Source organism: Pantherophis guttatus, chromosome 3, assembly GCF_059756535.1.
Source record: "Pantherophis guttatus breed Tessera chromosome 3, ASM5975653v1, whole genome shotgun sequence".
In the NCBI taxonomy this organism is placed as follows: Eukaryota; Metazoa; Chordata; class Lepidosauria; order Squamata; family Colubridae; genus Pantherophis; species Pantherophis guttatus.
Window position 1 is genome coordinate 178,443,643 of NC_142065.1, and position 27,060 is coordinate 178,470,702.

Consider the following 27,060-nt stretch of genomic DNA (forward strand, 5'->3'; position numbering starts at 1 on the left):
TTGGTATTTATTTTTCAAACGGGACAGTAAGTTGTTCCTTTCATTTCTTAATCTTTTTAAGGACTATTAATTTTTATTAAGCTAAAAGAAGATCTCTTTAGCCACAGCCTGTTAAAAGGTTAACGAGGGAGTTAAGAAGATAGAGGAGCAAATTATTAGAGATGCATTTGAAAAATCTTTGAATAAAATCCATCAGTTCATAAATCAGCTATGTTCCAAGAATGTTAAAAAACAAAGTTTTAAAAAGGATGTATAGAAGAAAAAAAATATTCTATGAGGGTAATTTGAAGGAAGTAATTTAAATTTAATGAGTTAATTGGAGTTAGTTGGGATTTTATTGGTCTGAAAGTGAACTTTAAAGTATATATGTTAAGAGGAAGTTTTAAAAAGATATATTAGAATGTTTTGATTTTAGAAATGTTTTTAAAGAGAAGTTTAATGTTTTAAAATGGATTTCCACAGCAAGAAAGCTAAAGCTGAAATTGTTAAATTTATTGTTTTATTCAAAGAGGAGAATATATTTAATTACGTTTTTTATTTGGATATCACTTCTGGATTTTGTGCTTGTGATGAAAAAGAATGAAACTTTGACTTTGGTTTTGCCGATTAGATAGATTTGTTGTTATAGAAATGGCTCGTTATATACCAATGTGTAAAAGTAAAAAGTTGAGGATGTAATGTACTGCACCAAAAAAAGTCAGAAGTCAACATTTTTTTCTTTCTTCCCTTATACCTCATATTTTCTTTCCCCTCTCTTTTTCCTTCCCTTAATTTCCTATTTTTATTTTTCTTTGTATTTTATTCATTGATAAAAGAATAAAAGTCATGAGTAATGGTAATAATTTAGAGAAGGCAAATCATTGATTATGTGGGAAATAAATAGTACATCACACAGTTCCTTCAAATAAAATAAATATCCATTAAGAATGTACATAAATGTTTTATTTATGGTGTTGATGTGGGACTGCATTTTATGCAAAATCTGTTTGGTGAAACCAAATCTGTAGTAAATTAACAATAACAATCCCCAAACAATATCCCCAAACAGCACTTCATCAATATTTTAATCTTATAATTAAAGCTAAAATTTTAAAACACACATATTAATAAATGCTGTTACTCCCTAACATGCATGCTTGGCTCTTGCAGATATATTCCACTTAAACATAAAAATGCAAATGCGTCTAAAACTGAAAAAAGTACAAAAATGTCTAACACATCAATGGCTTAAAACGGGAAATGGGAAGTGTTGTGCTAAAAGCAACAAACAAGCAATTAAATTAAATTGTCAACCAATACCAATACCTTTTTGTGCTACTAACCAGAGACCTATGTTAAGTCTTGACACTGGTGACTTTGGTACCATTAAAGAAACCCTACTTGTAAATGTATATACCTTGTGCGAAGCAGTATATATAGTTTAGATATAAAAAATAACATGGAATAGAATCCAAGAAACTGCAAGGCACTGTTAGTGTGTGTACTGCAAGATTTGTATCATCTTCACTCCTTTTCTCATCCCACCACTATACCTTTCTTCTAACATCCATTCCAAAAGGAAGAAAAAAGAAAAAACCCACCAGAGAATTCTTCAGAGTACTTCCAGAATAATCCTGGAAGCTATAGTCTGACAGGAAAAAAATCCAAAAAGCATGCTTAGGGCAACACAAATGCACACACTCCCTTTGGACCTTGGCATATTGATTGCAATTGAGACAGCCCATTTAAGTACAACTAAGAAACTACATATACCCAGCAGTAAAGGGATTCATACACGTGCATACTACTTTATGAATTCTCATCAAAGCTGAAACAGCTTACTTAGGGTTAGACTAATATGTTTTATAAGGAGAAAATGTTGGGCATGCTGGTACATAGTCATCTGGGTAATAGTCTCGCTATGCAAATCATATTCACTGAGCTCCTTTGTATTTTAGGGAGTATTCTAAAAATCTTACTTAAAGAAAGAACAAAATGAACAATACCGAAGAGTATTCCAAACTGCTTTCTCACATGTTGATGAAGAAATCCATTTTCTACCAAATTATTCTGAAAAATTCTAACATTTTTTAAAACTGGCCTATGAAAGATAGCAAGATGAATATTCTATATATAAATATTGGTTTAGAATAAATAAATAACTATGGTATAGGGGTCTCCAGCTATTTTTTAAAGTATAGATTGTTTCACATACCACATACAATATTAAAATAAGGGGAAAATTCCTTTTTTGAGTTCTTGGTGGTATGCGGTATCAAGTTTCTTTCTAATAATTGTGTTTCTCTCTGCACAGCAACAGTTGATATCAATATAACTTGAGAACATGCCATCATTCTATTTGTCATTTTACATACAGTGCATATGATGCTCGCTCTTTCCATCTCTCATAGCAGCAAGCAGATTCTGCTACTAGCTATAGCAGCACACCCAGAAGTGGAGAGGAAGAGTGTCAGATATATAAATAGCTAAAAACTATAGTATACAGTATACAACTCTACAGTATAGAATTCTATTTATCTGTCAGTATTTAGGTTGACAGCACACCATTATGTTCTATAAGAAATTCACTAAAAAAAAAGGCTACAAGAAGAACAAAACCAAGACATTCCTTCAAATAGGACAAAAATAAGTGCAAGTGTCTAAAACAAGTAAATTGAAGCAACTCCCATAACCTGTGAAGATTAAAATCATGAACAACTCTTAAATTAAAAAAGACTATTTTGCTTTTTAAGCAGTTTTGTAACTATGTTATTAGAGCTCCCAAGAGCATCTATAAATTATTTTAGAGGCAATTCCAAATTTCAGAACAAACAGTCATGGACACTCCCTCTTTAGCTTTGTATATGCCTAGGTATGGGGAAATATTGAAGTGAGCTAAGCTACTATAGAAATAGACCAACAGCATGTGCCACAACTATGGCAGCAATTCATCAAGCATGATCACAGAGACAGCTGTAGCAGTTGCTCATCTATAAGTCAGTTAAGTTAAATTCTCCCCACATCAAAACAGACCCAAATGTAACAGGGCCCATGGCTGCTTGTGTCAAGAAAAGTAACTAAGTGAACCAGTTTTTTTTCCTTTCACATTTGTAATAAAATGCATTGGGATTCATGCCTTCATTAAAGCCACAAGAAGCCAAATTGTGTCTTATCACATTCTGTTTCTTCATAAAGATTTGTCCCTTTAATGTTCAGTTTATGGAGTATGTGAAATTAAAGGCAGGCGGATTTTAAAATGACTATGTAAACTACATGATTGAAAAGGGAATAGTGCAATCTTTAAATAGATGAAATGCAAATTAATGTACTTCACAGATTGTAATTTTGCTGTATTTCAATGCACCAAGTTAACTCTTTCTTCCTTTCATGTCAACTGGAGCTATTTTATTACAAGCTCTGAAGACACTGTGTTTATGTGTACATACACATATATGCAAAGAGACTGAAATTTTACTTATTGTTTGTGACCACATACCATTTCAGGTGTTGGTATTTGCAGAGCAGCCCTATCAAGTCAAACATCCTGTCACAGATATATTCCTCCATTACAATAGTTCAGTGAAAGTGCTCATCCTCTCTCCTTTCTTTTTTCATTTTCACAATGAAGTCTATGCTATCCTCAAAGAACAGCCCAAGTCCAGAACAAGTTCTCTTTGAGATCTGTTCTGGACTCATGTTTAAAAAATACCATTGTTCCGTCAGCTAATTTAGGTATCACAACTTGTTCCATTATCTTTATGTGAATTGCCATGCGTTTATGGACAAGGAGCAAAATAGAGCATACTATGAATGACCAGCTGAATTGAAGCTCCTCCCCAAGTTTTTAGATTATTAACTTCTGCCATGAACATTCTACCAACTTTTCAAAATTGTTCTTATGCTGGCTTTTCTTCTTTCCAACTGCCTAATGATAATTGTAGAATCAAGAGCCACAAGCAGTTTGTTTGTATATTCCCTAATGTTTGCCTCAATATTTATGGAATAGCAACACTCTCTCATAAACTGAGAATAAGCCATTAAAGAAAACAACCCTTCACTTCCTATCTTAATGGCATAAAGATAACTTTTTTTCCCTTTCATAATGGCGTTCAGACAGCGTTGATCCATTTCTTTTGTTCTGATCTTCCAAAACCATACATCTTTTTTTCTTACTGCCTTTGGTATATTTTGCAAAGATCCATCAAAATGAATGGAATCCCAAAGCCTTAAAAGCCAAAGAATATAGGAGGCAGCATCAGATTTGTGTATCAAGTAACCTAGTAAAGACTGGCAGTAAAAAGCAAAGTGTAATGGTATATGGATGACAGGAATGCAAAAGGGGAATACAATTTATCTCCAAATGAACCAGACAGAACTGAACTGATATATTACTTAGGGCTCCACTAAACAAAGTAGGAGAGGCAAAATGCACATCTATATAATTTTTGAACAGAGGGTGGTAAATTACTATTGCTCCTTTCTCTATTGCAGCCAAGAGCAAGTTTATGTTGCTTTGCAAAACAGCAGGAATTATGTGGGCACTAGATGAAATTGCAGCCTCAAGCTTTAAAATGAAACTAAATTATACACAAACCGTCTCACAATTTACAAAAGCTATTCTGCTCCCACATGCTGTACAATACATTCAACAAAGGTCTCAGTTTGAGATTAATGAATACTGACGCTTTATCCTATTAAAAATTAAATTCATCTCTGTCTTCTCATACTAGAAGTACCATTCTCAAATAAATACATATAACACTGTAGTTAATTCTGTGCAGCATACCTTATACAAGTAGTGCAACTGTCTATTCTTCCTTTAGCCCCTTTCTTCATATTCAAAATTGCTACATTAGCAAAAGCATTTTCAAAGAGTATGTACATTTTTCTTTCATAGATTACCAAACACCTCTAAATCTAATCTATAGTAAAAGTTTCTTTAGAAGAAAATAAGATAGATATACTAAAGAATAATTTAGGAAACTGGTAGAAAAAAATATGCAGTCATTTCTTTTACCATTTAGTTTAGTGGTCTTTAAAAAGACCATTTAAAAATTGCTTTTAAAAAAGGATGGGGGAGATATTTGCATCCTTTGTTATTTTTCAAAAAAAGGGGTATTACTGTCCCCTTAGAAGGCAGCTTCAAAAAAGTACTGCAAACATATTTCAGCTTAAAGTCTGTAATAAAAAGGAGGGAAAGGTAGATCGATATGTTCTTAAAACAATCACAAGATGAGAGCCCTTGAAGTGCTGCCAGAAGCTGAATAGGTGCTCAGGTACCTTCTTGCTTGCTCAGTCATAATAAGTTGATCTTCTGTCTTCCCATAAACAACAGCTTCCCATTCACAATTCACCTGTTATACATAGTCCAGTTAATAATTACATTCAGAATCAAATCAATTAAATGTCTTAAAGCCAAGGGCTAAAATACCCAACCATTAAAATAAGAAAGCAAGAACTCAACATTTCTTGGTTTCACTTAATGATTTAAAAGACTGCCATCCTTAGTCCCATGCTATGAACTAGATATAGGAAAATAGTACTGGTTTCCTGATTAGCCTAAATAAACATGTATAAAATCATGTAAAGCACTTTGAACACCAGGATACTGAAGATGTAACACTCATGCTTAGAACCAGTTAACCCCTCCCAACGGAGCTACATGGGCATGTATATTTAGGCATTGCAAGAGACCATTAAGGTCTGGGTATGTTTTCCACAATTTATCCAATCTTCATTATCTAATTTACTCAGAAATTGGAAGACAGTGAGGGTGTAGTATGTATTATGTGTGTATGAAACTATGTAATGCATTAAATGAATTATGCAACCAACTGAACACTCAGCAACAGTGTTCTAAGGATGTGGTAAGGATATTTTACTGCAACAGCAATTTTTAACTTAAAGCATATTTCTCCTAATTTTGAGTCCTGAATCTGAAGGAGCAAGCATTTTGCAAACACAGGATATTCTAATACCAGAACCCTTGATTTTTAATACATTAATAAATAATAGAAATATTATAATCTATAAAATTACCTTTCAAAGACAAAATAGAGTTGAATATTAAGATTTCGTAAATACTGACCTGAAGAGGTTTTTCTGTTTTAATATTCTTTGAAGTGTATGTATTCAGCTTTTTTTTCCATGCTACATTCAGTTTTGTTGAATTGGAATCTTGTTTCTCTGGAGTTGTGTTGTCTCTATTGTCATGTATTTCCAATAACGGTATCATTAGAAGTGATGTAGTATAGATATTCTCTGACTATATTGCAAAAAAAAAAAAAGCTTAATGCAACCTGTATCTTGCTGGAGAATTATAAGTGTATATAGTTAAAGCAGCTGAAGAATACCATCCTTCAGGCTTTTCATATTGAAATTCTGAGGCAAAGCTTTACAAGCATTCTTTAAAAACCAGCACAAAACATTAAAAATAGGCTTTCATTAATTAAGAGGCTTTGATTTAACTCCAAGAATTCAAACTTAAAATATTTAAAATTCTCGGTGAAACTATTCTAGCATCATTAACCTGAAACAGAAACTGAGAGCTTCTGTGCTGGAGACAAATTTCTTGTCTGTCTATTTACACTTAGCCAAATAAAGCATTCCATTCCTACTCCTATTCCATTGTATTCCCTTTCTTAGAGCAAAGCAAACTAGAATATAAATATAAAACTAGCTACAGGTAGTACTTGTTCAGCGACCACTCATTTAGCAACCATTCAAAATTATGATGGCACCGAACAAGGAGTCTTATAACTATTCCTAGTAATTGCAGTTATTGCAAGGTTCTCATAGTCACATGATTGTGATTTGGGCAGTTGGAAATCAGTTTGCAATTATAACCATCAAGTGTTTTAAAAGTTTGCAAGAGATTGTCTTTTGCAAACTTCATTGCCAGCTTCCAAGCAAATTCAATGGGGAAGGCTGCAAGAAGTTACAAATACTATCACATGACTATGGAATGCTGTGACTGTGTAGGATTCATCCAATAATGGCAACTGGAACTGCTGCAACTGCCATTGTAAGTCAGTGCCATCACATGAATTCATGCTTTATGATCGCATTGTTTAGCAATGTAATTGCCAGTCCCAATTTCCGTTTTTAAGCAAGGACTGCCAACATTACACTTGCTGAAATGAAAAAAATTAGGCCACTGCTTATTCTTACAATTACTGATCATTATAGTTCTTAATATCCGTTCCTTTAAATACTAAAATCATGTTTTCTTGCAGTAATTGTTGACAGGAAAAACACTGGCTAAAGTTCTTGTTGCTATAGCATATTCTAATCTGTTTCTATTTAATATGAAATATTTGAATTTCTGATATTATGGTACTGACCTGCATATCTGAAACATCATCTTCTGCAAAAAAAGGGTCACCAAGTTCTTCTTTTTCCCAAGGATCCAGGACCAATGATTTCCTGACTTTCTTTACAGAAGTGTTCTATGATCAATAATTTATAGAAAAAAGAAACAATTAAAATTATTTCCATTGTTCCTGAAATTCCAGAGCTACATGCAGTATAATTTACCTCTAGTTTGCATCCTTTATGGACAGACTCTTCCTCTTCCTTGAAGAATATATCTGTTCCAGTTTCCTCTTTTAAAACCTCTCGAATATCTTCTTCCAAAAAGGCAAGAGGCTGTGACTGAAATTAAATGATTAAAATAACAGAAAATAGAAAGTTCATCAATTTTAGTAACTGTAATCCATTGATATTAAGCTCACATTTTATATTTACACATTCAACTTTCAATATTCTGATTAAATGCTCAAGAGCAAGCGGCTAGATTTTATGATCTAAGTGGCCTCTTCCAACTCTGTTTCTAAGTATTACATTCAATTCTTCATTAAGTAGACAGAATTCTGAGCCTACGTAGTTAAGGAACATAAAATAAGGGAACACCTCAATACAGGTAGTCCTCACTTAACCACAATTGGGACTGAGAACTCATTTGCTAAGCAACACAATAGTTAGATGAAGTATTACATGATTGCAAAGACTTATGATCTCATTTCTGCTGCAATCACCCGCAGTTGTTGAGCGAGACACTATGTGATTGCGACTTGCAATTTTACTGCCAGCTTCTCCACTGAAATTGTTTATTTTGGATTAGCTGTGGTGGGTGCAAATGGCAACCATATGCTTGTGGTATGCTGCAATGGTTGTAAATGTTCAAGGGTTGTGAATCACATGAATCTCAGTCATGTGACCATGGAGACACTTGTGATGATGGTGTGAGGACCAGTCCTAAAATTACTTTTTCAGTGCCATTGGTCACAAAACAAGGCAGTTTTTAAATGAGTTACCTATAGTAGTAGTAATAATAGCTACCATTCAATATTTCTCTTGGAGACCAAAGTTTTAGAGTATACTTTTAATGCCTTTAATGTTGTAGGCTGCTCAGAGTCGCTTTGAAGTGAGATGGGCAGCAAACAAATTTAATTAATTAATATATGTAAAATATATAAAAGATACAAAATGTATTCAAGATATACATTGTTCAAACTGTCTTTGCTTGGATTGACTAGTCTGTTACAGCTTGAAATAGATACAAACAAGGTATTATAACACGTCTGACCTTTTCCAAATGTAAATTATGTAGCATTGCTCAACCATCAACTTTTAATCCTAACATTAGGTTGGTCACAATACATAAGGGATATGAATCAAAATGGTACATACTACAATTTTCAGAGGACCGTATTTCTTTTCTTGAGCAGCTAAAGCATTCTTAAATGGAGTTGGAGTTCTTGGTGTTGTGCCCAGTAGTGATCTTCTAATAGTAGGTGTCCTAAAACTATATAAAATCCCAAAGATGTCTAAGCAATTTTATATGATAATTAAAATAAATTGTTCTGAATAAAAAAGCTTTATGCAGAATCTGTTATAACTTGTTACATTTTGGCAGTCATTTTTAGTTCATTTAGATTTACTTCCCTTTTTATTTCCCTTTATTTCAAAAAGATATTTAATTCCTAATCCACATTAAATTATGTACCTACCCAGCATTTTCCTTTTGATCTTTGGGTGTTACATCTTTATTATGTAGGGGAGTTGTAATAAGAACTTTTTGGCTACAAATTGGAGTTGATGTAAATGGAGTATTTTCAAGATTAAACTGCTCATTTCCAGAACATGTATTGAAGAACTGTATAAAAAGCAAGAATATAAATTATACAATTTAACTCCAGCTGTTTAATGTCTGCAGTATTTATGAACAGCTCTATAGCAAGATAATTATTCCCCATCTTATATTACAATTAAAAATGTTGTTCCATAGCTAAACAGGCACATGAGACCTTTGTAAAAAACACACATTAATATGATCAACTTTTCATGACATTATATACTTTAAAGCAGGGGTCCCCAAACCCCGACCCCTACTGGCCCTTGAGCTGTTTGGAACCAGGCCACGAAAGTGGTGGGCGAGCGTGCATGCACATCCCCACTTGCACAAGCAGTAGGCAAGCACCCACACACTCCATGTGCATGAATGTTTGCCCGCCACCTGCACAGAATCATCCCCTTTCTCCCCCACCCCGGCCGGTATATAAAGCCAGAAAGGTTGCGGAATTCTGCTTTAATGAGTTGCTTGTATAACTGCATATAGCATTTTCTCATAAAAACATTAATATTTATATAAAAGGAAATAATTTCCCCCAAATATTATTCACAATCTTAGGACAATTTAATTTGTTTGTAGCAAAATTATCAATTGTCTTTATAATCAATATGATTTTTTTTCATTCTGTGTAGTTCTTTGTCTTTACATTTTCATATTCTTGTTTAAAGCCATGTGTAAGGTAGGGTAAAAGAATCTACAGTACACATTATACACACCATCAACAATACAGACAGCATTTCCAGATATTCAATATACTTTAAAGTGCATTGTAATCAGAAGAACTAAAAAGTTTTATTTTTTAAAACTGCATTTCTATCTAACTGCTTCCAATGAACTAATATTTAAATCATTTTCTAGTTAAGTAGCTTTCTTCATTTTAAACTCTATGTCTGGTGTCCTCAGTTATTTGGATATCATTCTGCAGTTCTTTTATTTCAGATTTTATATTATGTTTTTGCATTTGATGTTTTCCCTCTGATTTTAAAAATTATTCCAAGAGCTTCAGCTAATTGTAAAAAATAATACAATATACATACTCATCCATCATGCTATTCCGCTTCAGGATAAGCAACATTATGCACAGGACAGAAAGGAGCATAAAATAGTATGTCAAAGAAATCAAAGACATAAGATAATAAAAAGAAATATAGCTAAATCTAGTTTAACCTCCATTTTCTATACTTTCTATCCTTGCAAAACATTCTGGCTTGTTACACTTCAAATCTTCTGTTCTTTAAACTTTTCACATTATGCTTCTTGAGAATATCATCTTCCATCCAAACCATAATTCTTTGGTCTATTTCTTTCTCTCAACCCATTTATTTTTTCCTTCATACTTTTGTTTTGTGTTTTGATAAATAATAAATAAACCTACAAAACATCACTAGTTGCAATCAATATATTTATTTACCTGAGAAGGGGAAAAAGGTAGTGTTTTCACTGGTGTTTGTTTTAGCATAGTATTGTTGCTACAGAGTCCATCATTCTGTTCATAGGCTGGTGATTGACCAGTCCTAATTTTCTTCTTTTTGCGTAAAATTGTAGGAGGAGTACTGAATTTGGCTGCATTTGGAGATCTTGATTCTTCTTCATCACGTATTTTTTTACCATCAAGTACAACACTTACATTAAACTGGCACTCCATGGCCCCATCATTATGCTGAATACGCATTAATTTTACTGGAGCTTGATTGACAGGTGAAGGAGCCGCATCAGAAAGATCAAAGCTGGTGACATCACTCCATGCTACAGGATCCTCCAATATCCATCAACAGAAGAGAAAAAAATATATTCACATCTCTTTAAAATAAGAGTTATTTATCCCCAATTGAACTGGGGATATCAGTGATTCAGCTATATATTTATCATATTAATATATAAATACAGATCTTAATTTTAGTTCTCAGTACTTTTAATCCATTTTTATAATATTACAGATAGTACTTGCTTAACAATCAATCGTTCGGTGACCATTCAAAATTACGATGGCTCTGAATGAAGGGACCTATGATCCATGCTCAAAGTTCCTGATGTTGCAGTGCCCCCACAATCACGTAATTGTGATCTGGAAACTTGGCAACCCATTCATACTTATGACCGACTGCAAAGCACCCTGTGATCATGTGATCACCATTTTGAATCTTTCCTGCTGGCTTCATCAGTGGGGAGGCTAGCAGGAAAGGTGCTGATGCCTTCCAAAAGGACACCCTCTGGTTCCTGGAGTCTGGTTGAAAAGGTACATCCTGAAATCCAAGCAGAATGTTGGCATGGAGCGTTTGCAGCACAGTGCGTTTGCAGCCAGTCTCCAGAATTAGAGGATTTCCTCTCATTTCTGGAGACTGGCTGAAAAAGGTCCATTCCAAAACCCAAGCAGGATTTTGGCAATGGAGGTTTACTATAGATGACCATGTGGAAATGGTCAAACTCATCATCAGTCACGAGTTCCTGCACACCTTGAATTTTTTTCTTAACTTCCGCTAATTCCCCTTGACCATTAGTAGTTCAGATTCTTAGAGACAGAGCGCTTAAGCTTCCAATAAATCTTTACAATCATTTAAACTGCCTGAATTTCCCGATTTCCTCAGTTCTTGACATTTACAGCCTCAAAGATGCAGCATGGTTAGACAAGGAGAACAGGATGCCTTAGGGAGGTGAGGGAGAGGCCCGGCGCAGGCTGCATAACTCTTTCCCCATTTGGGGGCTGGAAATCCTGCTTGGGTTTTGACAGGGAGCATTTTCAGCTCCTAAGCAGACACTCAAGTGTGCCCTGCACTAGACCTCCCAGTCTTCCCCTCACCGAGGCAACCCATGTTCCTTATCAGAGACTCCATCTATTTCAGACCCACAAGATTGCTTAACAACTGGAATTAGGAGTGCCGAGATTATAGTCGCTGACCGAAACAGTCATGGTATCTTGCTTAATTACTGTTTCACTCGATGACCAAGATTCCAGTCCGAGTTGTGTTTATTAAAGGAGAACCTGTACCTTCTCAGATAATCCCAACAATTCAGATGTTCACTATCTGTGTATTATTTCTCTCACAAAAATTAATAAACAGTTAATATCTCAGTTTTATTGAACAAAATTATTACTACTAATAATCTTAGTAATTAAAAAATTATATTTTTTTCTAATTTATTACATTAATTTTATGATTAAGACTTACAGACTCAATGAGTTCTAGTGTCTCTGCAAATTCAGGTATAGTCTGTAGAGATGACAGCACTGCATTTGCTTCCACAGCCAAATATTTGCTAGGTGAGGTTTGCTGATTTATTGAAGCTTGTGTATCATCTATATCATAAAAGTCATTTGTTTGCTCCCCAAGGCTATTTAAAGTATTTGCCATGTTATCTTCCATGATGAAGTTTCCAGACCAGTTAGAAAAGTTTCTGGCTTGCTAAGATCACAAAAAATGTTGCTGTTTTATTGAAAATAAAATAAGCATGAAAGATAATTCAAACTCACTATAGAAGATATATGATTAATTAAGCTCACTGGCAATTATGGAAGTTGTGGTATAAAAATGGGCCAGAAAATCAATATAATGATTTTAATTAGTCTATAATGCACTTAACTGGAAGTAAGCCCCATTTAATAAAGTGGCTTATTTCTAAAAAAAGGGAAAAAAGAAAACTACAAAGGGTTATGCTGCTGATATAACTATGTGGCACATTCTTAAAAGTCACACTATTTTGTCAAAACATGAGTACTTCCGCCTACTTATTAAGCCATCTAAATCAGAGATACATATTTGAATCATTTCATACTGACCAATCTCACAAGAATGGCAGTTGTGTCTAATTTTAATCTGTCAACCATCTTTATTGTGGTCCAAGGAATCATACTGCTAAATTTCAGTGGCAACTATCAAAAACTAGAGGTGTTTCATTTCACTATTTTTAGGATATATACTCATTCCTTTAAACCAAAAATAAATGAAAATGAATTATCAAAAGCACCAGACAGACACTTGCATGACATCATGGAGTACTTCACCCCACCTGCTGTGCCCTTAACTTGACTTTTTTGATGGCTGCTAGCCATCAAAATATTGCTTGCCCCTTCCTAGAGAAGAAAAGCTGGCTTAATAATTTTGCCAAATGATAGAGAAAGCATGCAATATATAATCCTCTATTATGCAGAGTGATCCTCATGCTTCTCTCTCTCTACACTTGTTTAGCTTTCCCTGAGCCATCAAAGGAGATATAAAAAGCACAGAAAGTAGTATGTAATCCTTTGTTCTAAACATCACAAGAAAAATATAAGCAATATTTTATGGCATCCAAACTGTCTCAGCTCCCCATAGCCCATTTGTTGAGAAGTGAAACATGATTTTTTCAATTATACTTCAAATACCATAACAATGTATTTGTTCATTAATTAATTTTAAAGCTGTAGAAAGACTTAATTGCCAATCAGCAAAAATGTTACATTTATGCAAGCAGCTCTTACTGAGGACACTCTCTTTCGCCTGATTTCATTTTCAGCTGACATAAGTAGCAATTCAAGTTCTTTAATTTTTTTTTCTTTGTCAGGATCATCATCAAATGGCTGCTAGAATGGACATTGAGGGGAGAAAGCACACACAAAGAGATAGAATTAAATTTAAAACACATCACTAGGAGATAATTTATAAGGAGCATTAGAATGAAATGATAACAGGACTTTTGTTATAATTAAAATGCTCAAGCAGTAAGTAAATAGTCTTAATAGTAGAAACATAGCTGGTAACATGTTCTTAAAATGAACTTAGCTACCTAATTTCCAACAATATGCTTCAGAATAATTTCAGAGCAAAGTTGAAATCCTGACAGACTTATAATAGAGTCCTTGGTGCTCTCTGAGCTTGGTTGTTTGCTGCAGACATTTCATCCCTGACTAGGTAATATCATCAGGGGTAGAAGACAGTGGGGTTTGCATCCTGTTTATATACAAGTAGCTTGCCTTGCCATTGTTGGTGGAAGCCTATTATCACAATGATGAAACTGCCCTGAGGACTATCAAACCTGAACTGGCACTGTATTTGAAACTGGACCTGATTATTATCAAACAGTGTGGAACTATTATTCTTTTAATTTACTGTCACTTTTTATCAGTCTGATTTAGCTTTGTACAGGCATATTTATATATTAGGCTATAGGACTCACTTGCAGAATAACAATCAAAAAAGTAAACAGAATTTGGCAGTATTTTAAAATACACATCAATTTTGTAGACTAGTGTTGATATAGATGTATAAGATGACAATAAGTAATTATTTTATTTCATAATTGCTCAGTGACAAAAATTATTCCTTGAATTTTTAAATACATTATTTTTTAGCAAGTATTACTGAAAACCAATTTCCATCCAATCAAACTGATACATTAAAAAACAAAATAAGCTGAAATTTTGGAGAGGCAAGTAATGGAAATTTCATACAGTAGACCAATATATTTGATGCTACTTTAAAAAACCTCCCAGATTTATGCACATGGATTTTATCTGCTATCCAAGATCTAAAAATAATTCAGCTGCATTAACATATGATTTTTTTAATCAGAATAGTTCCATTTTCTTCATGGAAAAAGTGCCATATGTCAATTCTTTCAAAATAACTGAATTTGATATTATTCCTGGTCATAAAGTCCCTATTAAAGACTATTTTTTCATATAACAATTAAACAGAAATATTTTTGTGCTGTCATCATGATGTCAGAGAAAGAGTAAAAGGTGAATATAATTATCCAACAATTACCTGAATAAAGTTTGAAGGAGCTGCAACATCTAAACAGCTGCTTTCCGTTGAAACATATTGGTAACCTGGTATCTAACAAATCAATAGTTATTTACACAAATATAATCAATTATTTCTACAGAATAACTTAAAAACATTTAATTTTAGAAAAAAATAATTTGAACACGTGTTTCAAAGAATTACTACTTCGAGACAAAATAAGAATATTAAGATGAACAAAATTGGATACCAAATATTTTCAGGACCATATATTTACAATGAAAAAGTATTTTAAGTTTAAAAATATATCAAAAATTAAATCAATATGAAAAGCTAAAACAATACTGAAGGTATTAATAATTCTGGATTCCTTCAAGTATCTCACCTAAATTATTTTAAATTATATGCAGCATGAAGCTCTCATATTCTCCTATAGTAAAAAATATGGTTATAAAAAATTGGGAACCTACATGTGTCTGAACTGGTATATAAAATTGATTTTGGGCATGCAGATGATCTGCAGATACACAAGTTTTGTGAGGAAGTTTGGATAAACAAGGGCGCTCTGTCTTGATTCCATCTTGTAAATATCCTTCTTGTTCAACTTTTCTTCGCATAGTAGAGTTCCAATGATTTTTTATTGAGTTGTCAGTCCTAAACAAATAATAGGACATAATCCAAAGTCAAGTTCTCCATAGTTACACTAGTTTCAGTGGAAAAGAATGAATTCTTTTTGAATAAGACAATAAGTGTTTAAAAAGTTGTACTATGTCCATAAAGTAAACATTATATTTATTATGTATTGCATAGAATTGAAAATTAAGCAGCAAGAAATAAGTTACAAATGTTAAAATGAAAAATTACTTTTCTAGAATTTCCTAAAATAAAATTTCCGTTTAAATGTTTCTAAAAGAGGCATTAAAAGGTTATGATACTTTTATATTATCCCTTCTCAAAAATGTGGAAGGAGAAATCACAATAGTAATCCTTTAATAGAGGTTTTTTTTTATTGAAAAAGTTTTCAAATACAAATTTTTCCCCCTTTTTTCCTTCCCCCCCTCCTCCCTAACCCCCCCTCGCCACCCATCCCCCCGTGACTTCTTCACACCAAAAACCTAATTCATAACAGATTACATAATATTTTAACATCGCCTTACTCCCTCCTCTATATACTGACCCTTACTTACTAAAAATATTATTAATATTGTTACTTTCCCCTTTTACCATACATTTCAAAAAAAAAGCAGTCTGCTATAACATTGTATGATAACTTCTAGTTTAGCATAATATTATTATAACTCCCAATTTAGCAATAATCTGCCCTTTTTGTCCTCCCCAAAACTTATATCTATATATTATTACAACATTTCAAAGCAACCTTCCACTTTAAGACTGTATAATAGATCCTACTTTAACATTTATTCTTTGTCTATATTAATATAACATTTCAAAGCAGCCTTCCCCATAAATCCTAATTTAACATTTATTCAACTCTATCCATTTCCTCCACTGCCCTAAATATATCACTTAAACATCCCTTTTCTTAAACTAATCCATCAGTAGACTAACATATTTCCACCCACTTTCCTACAAAATTACCATGCACAACAATTCTTAATATCTTTAATCCACTGCCCACTCTGCTAAAATATATATATATATATTTATGTATATATTCCGTTATTTAAAAAAAGAAAAGACAATAACTTTAAATTTATAATCCATATAATATCTTCTTTGATGTCTTTCCACTGGATTGTTGAGTCCCTCATCCATAATTGGGTAACGTAGCATCCTGGTGCAACAGATTGTTCAAAGCCTTCAGTCATCATCTGCCCCCATCAGTAATGAATATCCTCATATATATATAAAAGTAAAAACAACCACCCGAGTGACATTATGATTATATTCCATATAGTTGTAGTTGTGGCTTTCATCAGGATTATTAATTCCCATCATCCTAATGGGTAACAACCAGATCTTCTGCATGCCCCAACGTAGCTCTCTTGCCCTGTAGCTCAGAATAGTTATAATATATTTATCAATACAAGAAAGAAATCCAAAATAGATAATTCAAATCCAACAGTTTAAGGCTCTTTTCACATCCCAAAATTACGGCATTGCAGAGGTCTGTCACTGTCCTCAGGATGATATTAACCAATACTTCGCCTCCACTATCTTTTCACATATTCATTCATTTTTTTAAAATCACTGGCTTCACCGTTGCTTAATTTAGAAATTTCTGTTTTTATGAGACCTATTTCTTTTTTTCTTTTCTTTTTGTGGGTTTAATTTCCATCCTGTTTTCCTTTCTACAAGTTGTATATCAACTGATCGGTTTTCATTCTGCTTTATAAGTTGATCTTGTTGGTTTTGTTTTTGTATCTCATATTTCTTTTTTGCCAATTGTATATCAGCTAATTGATTTCCATACTTGTCTTTAACTTGGTGAATCATCACGTTGAAATCAGATGCCACTTCTCTCATATTTGTAGATAATCCAGCTGGGGTATCGAGAGAATCCAAAGGCAATTTGTCTACCGCAACCTCTGTAATTCGATGTTTTCCCTTTATTTCCAACTCCTTCTGCTTATCCTGTATTGTGCCTATAGATGTTAAGTTCATTTTCAAAAATTTTTGATAAAATTCTTCCGCTTTTTCAACAGTATCTAATTGGTATCTTTCTCCTTGATATCTCAATATTATGCCAACTGGGGCATCCCACCTAAATGGAATATTTCTGTATTTTAACTCAGTCACCAGAAAACCAAATTTCTTCCTTTCCGTTAACATCTTGGGGGGGAGCTCTTTGTAGATCCATATCTTTCTTCCATACAATTGCAAAGTAGAATTGAAGGAATTTTGCACAACATTATTCCTAATTTCTTTATCTGTAAAATAAATCACCACATCTCTAGGCAATTGCCTTTGCTTTGCAATCCAGGAGTTTATTCTGAACACTCTGTCAATCCTACAAAACACTTCCTCAGGTTGAACCTTTAAAATCCCAGCCAGAATTTCAGAAGATATTTTCCTTAAATCATCTCTGTTATTTTCCTGCAAACCTCTGAGTCTGATCGCATATTCTGTAAAATTGTAATGCACCATTAGGACCTCTCTTTCAATCCGTTGTTGTAAATTTTCTGCATTACAAGACTTTTGTTCAACCTCCATTTTAGGTTTTTCTTCTGAGCTATTGTCTTGAATGTTTGTCAAATCATTTTCAATTTTTTGTATTTTATTATCCAAATTGTCCTCAATTTCTTCCACTTTAGACTCTAATAAGTTAGTATTTTCATCCAACTTAATCATAAATTCTGCAAAGCCATTAGCCATTTTTATAATCTTTCGATCCAGAATATCAAACTTTAATTGCACTAATTCTTTAATTTCCTGCTTAAATTTTTCAAAGTTCTGATTCACAATCTCATCCCTTCTTACAATCTCCTCCAAAAGAAATTCAATTATATTAAAATCAGTTTTCTGAGACTGGAGCTTTAAAACTTGGTCACGTAATTTGTTAATGGGGGAATCCCCCCCCCATTGCTTGTTTGTCCGGCTTTAATGCCATATTTCAACACAGACAAACTATTTTTAAAAAAAAAAAAGAAAAGAGAGGCAGCAGAGAAAAAAAAACTTCTTTCCAACCAAGATCAATATCAAATCTCCAGGAAGAGAAAAAACACAAAAGTAGAGCTTTATTTTCAAGTGTAGCCAAAAATATTTATTCAGCTACTTTGTATCTCAATAGGAAACGGAAGGACTCTCCCTTTCAGCCCCTTCTCAAGCCTCGGCAATCGCCCTTTTTAAAGATTCTTTTTTCCTTTTCCTTTTCCTTCTTCAATAATTGTTATAAAATAAATGAGATACTTGCAATTCAGGGTCACAGGTCCAGCTCATATCCCTTCAAATGTAGCCAGGAGCATTTATTCTGCTACTTTGTAACTTAATAAGAAACGGAAGGACTTTCTCTTTTCAGCTTCCCTGCTCCAGTTTCGGCAATCGCCATTTTAAAAGGTCTTTTTTACTTTGTTGAATATCCTTTGCGAAATAAGTATTAATACCTGCAATTTAGGGTCACAGGTCCAGATCCAAATCTCATCATCTTTAGTTAATCTGTTAAATATCTTAAAAAGCTTGTCTTCGTAGCCTTGTTCTGCAAAAAGGCAGAAGTCTCCCAACGCCCGGAGCGGGCGGCGAGTGCTATAGGGAGCTTCCTCCGCCCGCCCCCAAGAGTAAAAAAAAAAACCCTGGGGGCTACGGAGAGCTCTACCTACACTCACCTGCTCTATCCCACATTTCCTCCTGGAAATGGGGTTTTTCGAGCCACCTTTGCGCTGTACAGGCGGCACTTTACAGGCGAAGGGACTGGCGGTCCCGAGAGACCGTCTGGTGGCTACGAAGAGCAAACCGGAAGCCCTCTTTAATAGAGTTTTGTACAAGTATGTTCCAGAAGCCAGGAGTGTTTCCTGAATTACGCCCAAACCCTAACCTTCTCACTTTCTAAATTGTCCTATGGCCTTTAGGTCTTTTTTAGTAGTTGAAGATGCCTTCTCCACTACCATTTGTTTCAGTTATCAAAGGCTCTGATTTTGAAGCAAAGAAAGTAAACATATCTTGCTTCTCATGCCAGGGGGGGAGGAGCGCGGGGGGGGGGGCGGCGGCACTGGTCTTAAAAATGTCTGGTGAGCTTTTCAACATTCCTCTGTATCTGTGTCCTTTGAGCCTTTCAAGTCCTTTGTGTCCATGCTGCAGGATGGGGCAAGATTGCATAGGATCACTGAAATGTGGGCTGATGAAAACTAGGAAGAAAGGGTGAGTGTTCTTCATTTTGGGATGAATTAGATTTGAAGCACTGTTGCTGCCTTAGCGGTAATATTATAAAGCCCTGTCAGCACTTTCCTAGCATGGGACTGCCTGAAGAAAACGGGCAAAAACTCTCAAATTGAAGAATTAATCCAGTTAATTATGCTGGTTTTCTACCAGAATGAACAGTTAGAAGTTCTAACTGGGTTAATGGAAAAATTATTAGTATATTGTAAAAAAGGCCACATTTTTAAACGAACAGGCAATTAAAAAAAAAACTTACCTTCCAGGAAGCAGTTTTGCAATTTCAGCCCATCGGTTTCCTAAACGTTTATGAGCTTCATAGATGATTCTGTCTTCCTCTTCCGTCCATGAAGATTTCTTTACCTCTGGATTAAGATGATTGTGCCATCTCTCTCGACATTGTTTCCCTATCCTTCCTTTTAAGTGCTTTGCAATCAAAGACCAGCGCTTGGGACCATATTTCTGAACAAGTTCAATCACCTGGAATACAAATTGAATGGCACATTTTCTCCAGCATTGTTTTAAGAAAAAATAGCACCCATGTAGTAGAAGCAAAGGATCTCATTCTATTTATTTAATTATTTAGCCATAAAATCATTCTGACTTCAAATGGTTTACATTTAGGACATTGGTGCTAAGGGGGAGTGTAAAAATACAATGGATAAGATCCCACGTAATGCTAAACCAGGATTTTTTATAGCATACTTTGTTTAAAAAGCCATAGCAGCTCACATTATTCTGTAATAGGTTGACTGATCTAAGTACACACACATATACATCTCACATTATGATGTAGCATTATATATAAACCAGACCTAATATCACATTTAGAAGCTAGCTAGTGGAGTGCAGTATAAAATAGAATATCTAAAGGGTAGGATACAGAACATAGTTTGAAATAATGTTACAAAGCTAAATTATAACATTCTCTTCCGAATATATATTGGTGAAATGACACATTTAATGTAAGGAAATAAAATATTATATATATATATATATATATATCTACCCTTTACCTCCAGCCTCTCAGGTATGTCCTCAGAGTGCCTACAAAGTCATACAATTTGGCAGATAGCTGTAAGGAAGGAATGTCTTTTCTATAGAGACATGCCTGCCCCAGGCCAAAACATTCCTCTTTTCCCAAGTGTCTTTATAACTGCCCATACTATGCACGTTTAGTGGCATTTGTGTCTTATATTATCTTCTTTATGCAGTTTCTAGTGCTATGCAATACTTCAGACTTATTCCCCAAAATGTACTTCAGGATAGGCAATGACATATATACAGCATCAGACTACACCTTGTTAAAGCCACTGCATCCTTTCTGGGAATCCACAGCATCTCTCCACAACTTCATACAATCCAGAGAAAAGACATGGGTCAGTTGTAAAAATATACTATAATATTATAATACTATAATATGCTACCTTTACAACAGTGAGTACCCCTAAAGAACCTATTTGGAATTAAACCCAAAATGTTCCATAGCCTTACTATTTATTGTACTTTACTGTTTTGCTTTTAAGTTGTAACTTTGCAACCCACTTAAGGAACATTTTAAATGTTGTTTTTGTCTTTTATTAATATTGTATTTCAAATTATATTATATTTATTATTATAAATTTATGAATAATGAAGAGGCTTAAAATATGAAAAAACAAATGATAGAAAATAGAATTAATTTGCGAAATCTTCATTTATATATAATTGATTTGGTATATATGTTAACATTTCTTTCCAAAAGGAACAATATTAACAATTCTGTGAGGGAATTGTGTTAATCAATATTTAAATTTTTGAACAATTATAGGCATTAACTACCCTGTATAACGGAGCATAGGAATAAAATAATATTTGTAGCTCAGGGTTGAAATGAGGGGTCCTTGATGCTCTGAGCTTGGTTGTTTTCTTGCAGACATTTCATTACTGATGATGTTACCTAGATTAGCTCATGAAACATCTATAAAACAACCAAGATCACAGAGCACCAAGGATCCCTCAGAGCATAGGAATGTTAAGACGTATCGGGTAAACATATTAAATAGGAATGTATTCTAATTAAAGGCCAAGCACAGCTCCTAAGCTTAAAAAAGAGATGAATCTCTATTTTAAGCAGCAAAGAATATGGATGCAAACATTTATAATGTTCTTATTTATATCCTACTTTGTATTGAACTACATATGGCAAAAGAGGACAATAGATACCTGAATAACAGTACTGTCCTTCCTGAAACAAAATTAGTACTTAGGAGCAATATAAATATAAATCCGATACCCTCTGATCTTCTTCCTTAGTCCAGGGGCCTTTAATAAGTTCTGGATTTAGGACCTTCTGCCATCGATGCTGACACTGAAAATCAGAACGATTCTGCAAAAAATGAAAAATAATTATTCTGTGTAGCTTGTCATCCTGATTGAAGATGCTATAGGATTCTAATATAGCATTTCTATTATAAAACTAGGAATTCTAACAGATGTATATAGAGAGCTGTCTTTTTTTCTCTTATTGTTTATTCAGACAATGATGCTGAAACTTCTGAACAGTTGAATACTAAATAAGAAAAACCTAAATCATTTTTCACTTACTTGTAAATGACCAGAAATAAATGTCCAGTCACTTGTACCATGCTGTTCTACTAGTTTCTTAAGTTTTTCATCCTGTAATAAATGATAAAAATTTCCATGAATAATTTTTCAACACTAAACTCAAAACTGAATGGAAGATAAGCCATGTTACAGTTGAGCTCACCTCATCACGGGTCCATTTTACTCTGTTACATATCTTTTTTGCCCCTTTTTGTTGTGGTACTTCATAGTCATGATCTGCATAATGAAGTTCATCATCATCTTCCTCACTGCAAAGTGCAAACTATTATTAAGTTAACATTGACAGTAAATTTATGCCCATGTCTCACATGCTTTAAAGACTTATAGTCAACATTTTAAACTAAAAGGTACTGCAATCTTTAGGCATTTGTTCATACACCATTACTGACTGAAGTCTAAAGTCTAAAGGCTAAAGTCTAAGTAAAACTTTAAGAAGCAACCAAATCAAATTCTTTAAATATTAATTAAATATTTCTTTAAATAAATTTGCGCTTTTAAAATACACAGGATTATAGTAGGCATAATGTAAATTACGGTATGTATAGGAACACTATGTTTACATGTCTCTACATTTTTTAAACAGAAAGCAACCTGGGAAGAATGTCCTAATTGGAATATTTCTTAGTTGTCTTTTACTTTTACACTATTTTGTCTTTGAGGGCATGCCCAAATTACATTGTCCCCTATTTCACATTCTTGATTTATGTCAAGATAAAATTTTAGTGTTTTCAGGAAAATAGAGAATTTAAGCATACCCTGAAAGATGACTTTAGTTCCAACAATAACACACTGTTTTCCCAGTATGCTTGACACCAATTGAAAGCAAATGTATCTGTATATAATATAACATATGTATTACACAAACAGTTCTCATACTGGCATAATAAAATAAAGTTTAGATTTGTGATAAAACCCATGAACTAGTATAGTAAATCTTATTTTGAGATTGTTTCTCGCCAATTTCATGAATTGATTAAGGATAACTGGCAGAACACACAAGGGAAAATTTCTGTTAAGAACATTTGGGTCACATTATTGATACTCTTCAAAATTGGAAGAGTTCTGAAAGAAGGGTTCCTCACATGCTGGTTGCAGAAAACCTCGAGAGTTGAAATTTTCCAATTATTATTATCACATTACAAGAATGAAGAATTTCTTGACAGCATCATGATAGTAAAGAAAACATAGGCCCATTCTTAAAGCCAAAAAATAAGCATTAGTTCATGGGGTATTATCACAAATCTTAACTGTGGAAAAAAGTTCAAAATTTGTGCTTTGGCAGAAAAACTGATTACAATTTTGGGCATTGCAGAAGGTACTATTCGACTAGAATTCCTTGAACTAGGCACCAATATCAGAGTGTTACACTACAATATTCAGAATTTTGAAATAATTATTAGAGTTTAGAAATTTAAGGAAATTTTGCTGCAACTTGATCACCCTAGGCCTCTAAAGTCACAAGTCACCCAAGAGGCATTTTATAAGCGGCATCTCATCATCTTAATCTATCCACCATAGTCCAGAGTTGGTGACATGCAAATTTTAACTTTTTCCAAAATTGAATAAACATCTTTCAATTTGAGTTCATAACTCAAATGAAAAAGTAGAAAGGACTGTCAGAAGACAAAGCATGGAGTTCCTTCATGATAGTTTAAGAAGCTTGCCCATAATTGGCAGAAGTGTATAGCAAATAGTGGTGATTATGTGGAAAATACAAATACCAAAAGTACTTATTTCAAGAATTATTTTCCAATTTATTTATTAAAATATCCTTATTGAAATTAAATTTTGGAAGTGAAGGCACTACTTTTCACTCATTGTATATTTGTACAAATGCCTAGGCTAGTTTATACATGGCATTTTCCTAGATCAAAATAATATATATAATGAAAAAAATATTTTTCTACATGGAAGTTAATTCTATACAAATATTGAACATTAGGAAACAATAATTAAACAGCAGCATTCATTTTCAGAACTATTAATGAAAACAAGTAAGTTTTCACCTTTATGTTTCCTTTAGAACAGTCTGCCATCTACTGGCTTAATAGAGAATCATAGTAATATTTACCAAATTAGGTGTTTCATTTACAATTTTTTCATAGTCTTTTTTTGCAAATGGTTTAAGCAAGATATTAAGTATTATCATATAAAACAGAGAACAGACAAAACCATTTTTTCACAGTCTTTTTGCTCAACTCCTTTACGTTTATTTGTGTCAAGTTATTTGTATCATATTAAAAAGTATTTCTCAGTCATTAATATTTTCATTTTAAAATCTTCTAAGAGAATATATTGGTAAGATCACAGTCTACAGGACTACGATATTATTTTTTCAGTTGATTATCTCCCTTTGAATCAGAGACAGCAGTCATGACTCTCCAAATATGGTTGATCTACAATTCCCAACTCTTTCAGTCATCTTAGGTCAATTCTTGAATTGAATCCATTTCAATTCTTTATTTGGCAGTTCTCTAACTGCTTCTGATTGACACAATAGTGGGTTGGACATTATCATCTGTCATAACAAAACTAAGTTATATAAACTATAATTAAAATGGATCAACTTCCCATATTATAATCTTCAAAAGCCCATCACATTAGTTCTATACTTTCTATTTATTTGGAAATAAGTTCTGCCAATTTCATATGATTTACAAAATTATATTCACAATTCATAGCTGACAAAAGAAAAACTTAATTCAGATAAAGGAGACAAATCATAATGTAGGTAGGAATGTCCTTGAAGGTAAACTGAAAAATCCACCTAAGATACTGATTGGAACTGGACAAAATAATATGATACCAATATTATATACTTTGATTTCCACTTTAGGCTCAATTTAAAATCATGGAATTAACCAATGAAATCCATACTGTATATTATCTATTCATTATAAGAGGCTTCAAGCCAAGTATCCTTGCTTGCTGAAGAATCATACATTGTTGCTTAGTAGCCAGCTGTTTCAATAATTCAATAAAATGTTTTCTCTTGTTTTACTGTCTTTTTATTACTAATAAACTTTCTGTACCTTGGATCTTTTACTCCTCTGTATATTTTAGTGCTATGTTTTATCTTTTTTACCACAGTTTTAGATTGTTCTGTATTTATTATTTTCCTGCTTTTCTCCCTTTGCATTTAATGTTATTTTTCTTTGGGTTTTTGTATGCTATCGTCTGAGAAATTGATTAAACCACAAGAAATGTATCCTGCAAATATGTCAGTTTGAAACAAATCACAACTATTAGCTATTTATTTTTCTAATAAATGAGTAGACAAGCAAGAAAAGATTTCAATATTCAGGCAAAAACTGCTTGGTTTATGTGCAAGTTTTGACCGAGGGCCAATACTTTATCGTTCCCTTCTGCAATCCTTAAATATTATTTTTGCTTACATACTCCCATATTTAAATAATGTATAGGAGAAAACGAATTCAGCAAGAACCATACAAGGTTCTTACAAACATACATTACTCTCTTTCAGACTTTCCCTCTCACATACTTTTACTTATGGTACATACATAAAAACAGAGTAAAACAAGAAGCAAAAACGAAAGAAATAACACGACAGGATAGCAGGAATATTTTTCGGTACAGTACTTATACTTTTTTCCGCACAAAGATGTGGTTTGGCATCAAGTGAGGAAATGACCGAATATAAATGAAATAGGAATTTCACCCTGTGTAAAAGCAGCGTTAACAAAACCTTAAACCATCCCTAGAAAGATCCAGGCCGAGGCATAAGTCAGAACGGGTCAGAGCTGGCGGGGCACGTGGAAGCGGCAGCAGAAAATCTTCCATGATCCGTGGAGAGGAGAGGCGGGCTGGGTCAGAAGCCTTCGCCTAGAGTGGGTGGGGGTGGCACGGCCTGTTCCGCGGCAGAAAGAGAGGAAAAACAGAGCCGGGCATGGAGGATGCCAAGGCGGCGAGCGGGAGAGTGTACGGGGCCACTCACCTGCGCGGCCTCTTCGCCATCCTTCGCGTGCACCATAAAGCAAGCAGAAAGGAACGGGGATGGCCCCGCCGACCAGGAGCGCTCGCTCAATCGAAGCCGCCGGGCGATGCCCGACAGGGGAGTCCGGGGAGCGGGGGCGCTGCTTTTTTAGCCCCGGCCCCGCCCCATTCCCCGCACCGGGGGCATGGCCCCACACCCAGCCCAAAACGGCAGGCGAAAGGATCGGGGACCAAGCGAGCGGAGCCCCTTGTCCGGCTGCCACTGCTCGGCCCTCCGCTTCGAACGCTTTCCAGATGCGCCGCCGAGCTCGCGGGGTTTTTGTTGTTGTTGTGGGTTGGGTTGTTTTGTTTTTTTTTTCCCCTTTCCCTTTTCGACTCTGCCGCCGAATCTCGCGCCCAGCCTCTGTCCGGAGCCACCGTTTGAATCTGCGCACGCGGACTGACACCCCATTGGCTGCTGCAGAAAGCACGCGACCAAACGGGGGAGCTTGGGCGAGGGAGGAAGGGGGAACGGCCAGTAAGAGGAGAAAGGTGGCGGGATACTGGAGAGGTTGGCGAGGGAGGAGGAGCTACTGGCGGGCTCAAGCTCAAGGGCTGCTGGGAAGGCGAGTCCTTGCCTCACCGAGGGCGAGAGAACATGAGAGTTTTCCACGTGTTTCCATCGGGCAGCATTATTGCGTTAGCGAATGCGCTATTTTCCTTTTTTCCGCACTTGTTTTAAAGAAAAAGGTGAGGCGCATTTTTGGTTTATTTTCGGACTGGCCTCTTACGCTGGTTTGTATAAAGAGAACCGCTTCATTTTAAAGTATGCTTTCTCAATAAACGTTAATTTTAATC

General features: G+C 34.4%; 1 protein-coding gene across 8 annotated transcripts; it reads right to left on the reverse strand.

Annotated features, from left to right (window-relative positions):
- Positions 1–920: 920 nt before the first annotated feature.
- Positions 921–26,767, reverse strand: MYBL1 (MYB proto-oncogene like 1). Of its 8 annotated transcripts, none has more exons than XM_087890644.1 (17): positions 26,225–26,664; positions 22,412–22,517; positions 22,249–22,320; positions 21,938–22,030; positions 20,963–21,013; positions 19,922–20,142; positions 15,303–15,486; positions 14,854–14,925; positions 13,569–13,667; positions 12,280–12,513; positions 10,524–10,868; positions 8,991–9,136; positions 8,671–8,785; positions 7,516–7,632; positions 7,323–7,427; positions 6,068–6,244; positions 921–5,333 (listed from the first exon to the last, which is right to left on the reverse strand). In XM_087890644.1, exons 1-17 carry the CDS (start codon positions 26,242–26,244, stop codon positions 5,205–5,207), a joined length of 2,286 nt encoding a protein of 761 aa, XP_087746770.1. In that variant the 5' UTR covers positions 26,245–26,664; the 3' UTR covers positions 921–5,204. The 8 variants fall into 8 exon arrangements, with proteins under 8 accessions (XP_087746770.1, XP_087746769.1, XP_087746768.1 ...); XM_087890643.1 differs by having other exon boundaries at positions 13,569–13,670; XM_087890642.1 differs by having other exon boundaries at positions 22,412–22,531; positions 26,225–26,650.
- Between the last annotated feature and the right edge of the window lie 293 nt (positions 26,768–27,060).

Excerpts from the sequence above, each read along its gene's own strand:
- MYBL1 (XM_087890640.1), bottom strand. The coding sequence starts at position 26,260 with ATGGTGCACGCGAAGGATGGCGAAGAGGCCGCGCAG. Across the intron at positions 10,869-12,279 it reads CACTAGAACTCATTGAGTCT|GATCCTGTAGCATGGAGTGA; the intron begins GTAAGTCTTAAT and ends TGGATATTGGAG. Across the intron at positions 6,245-7,322 it reads ATGATGTTTCAGATATGCAG|TCAGAGAATATCTATACTAC; the intron begins GTCAGTACCATA and ends TTTGCAATATAG.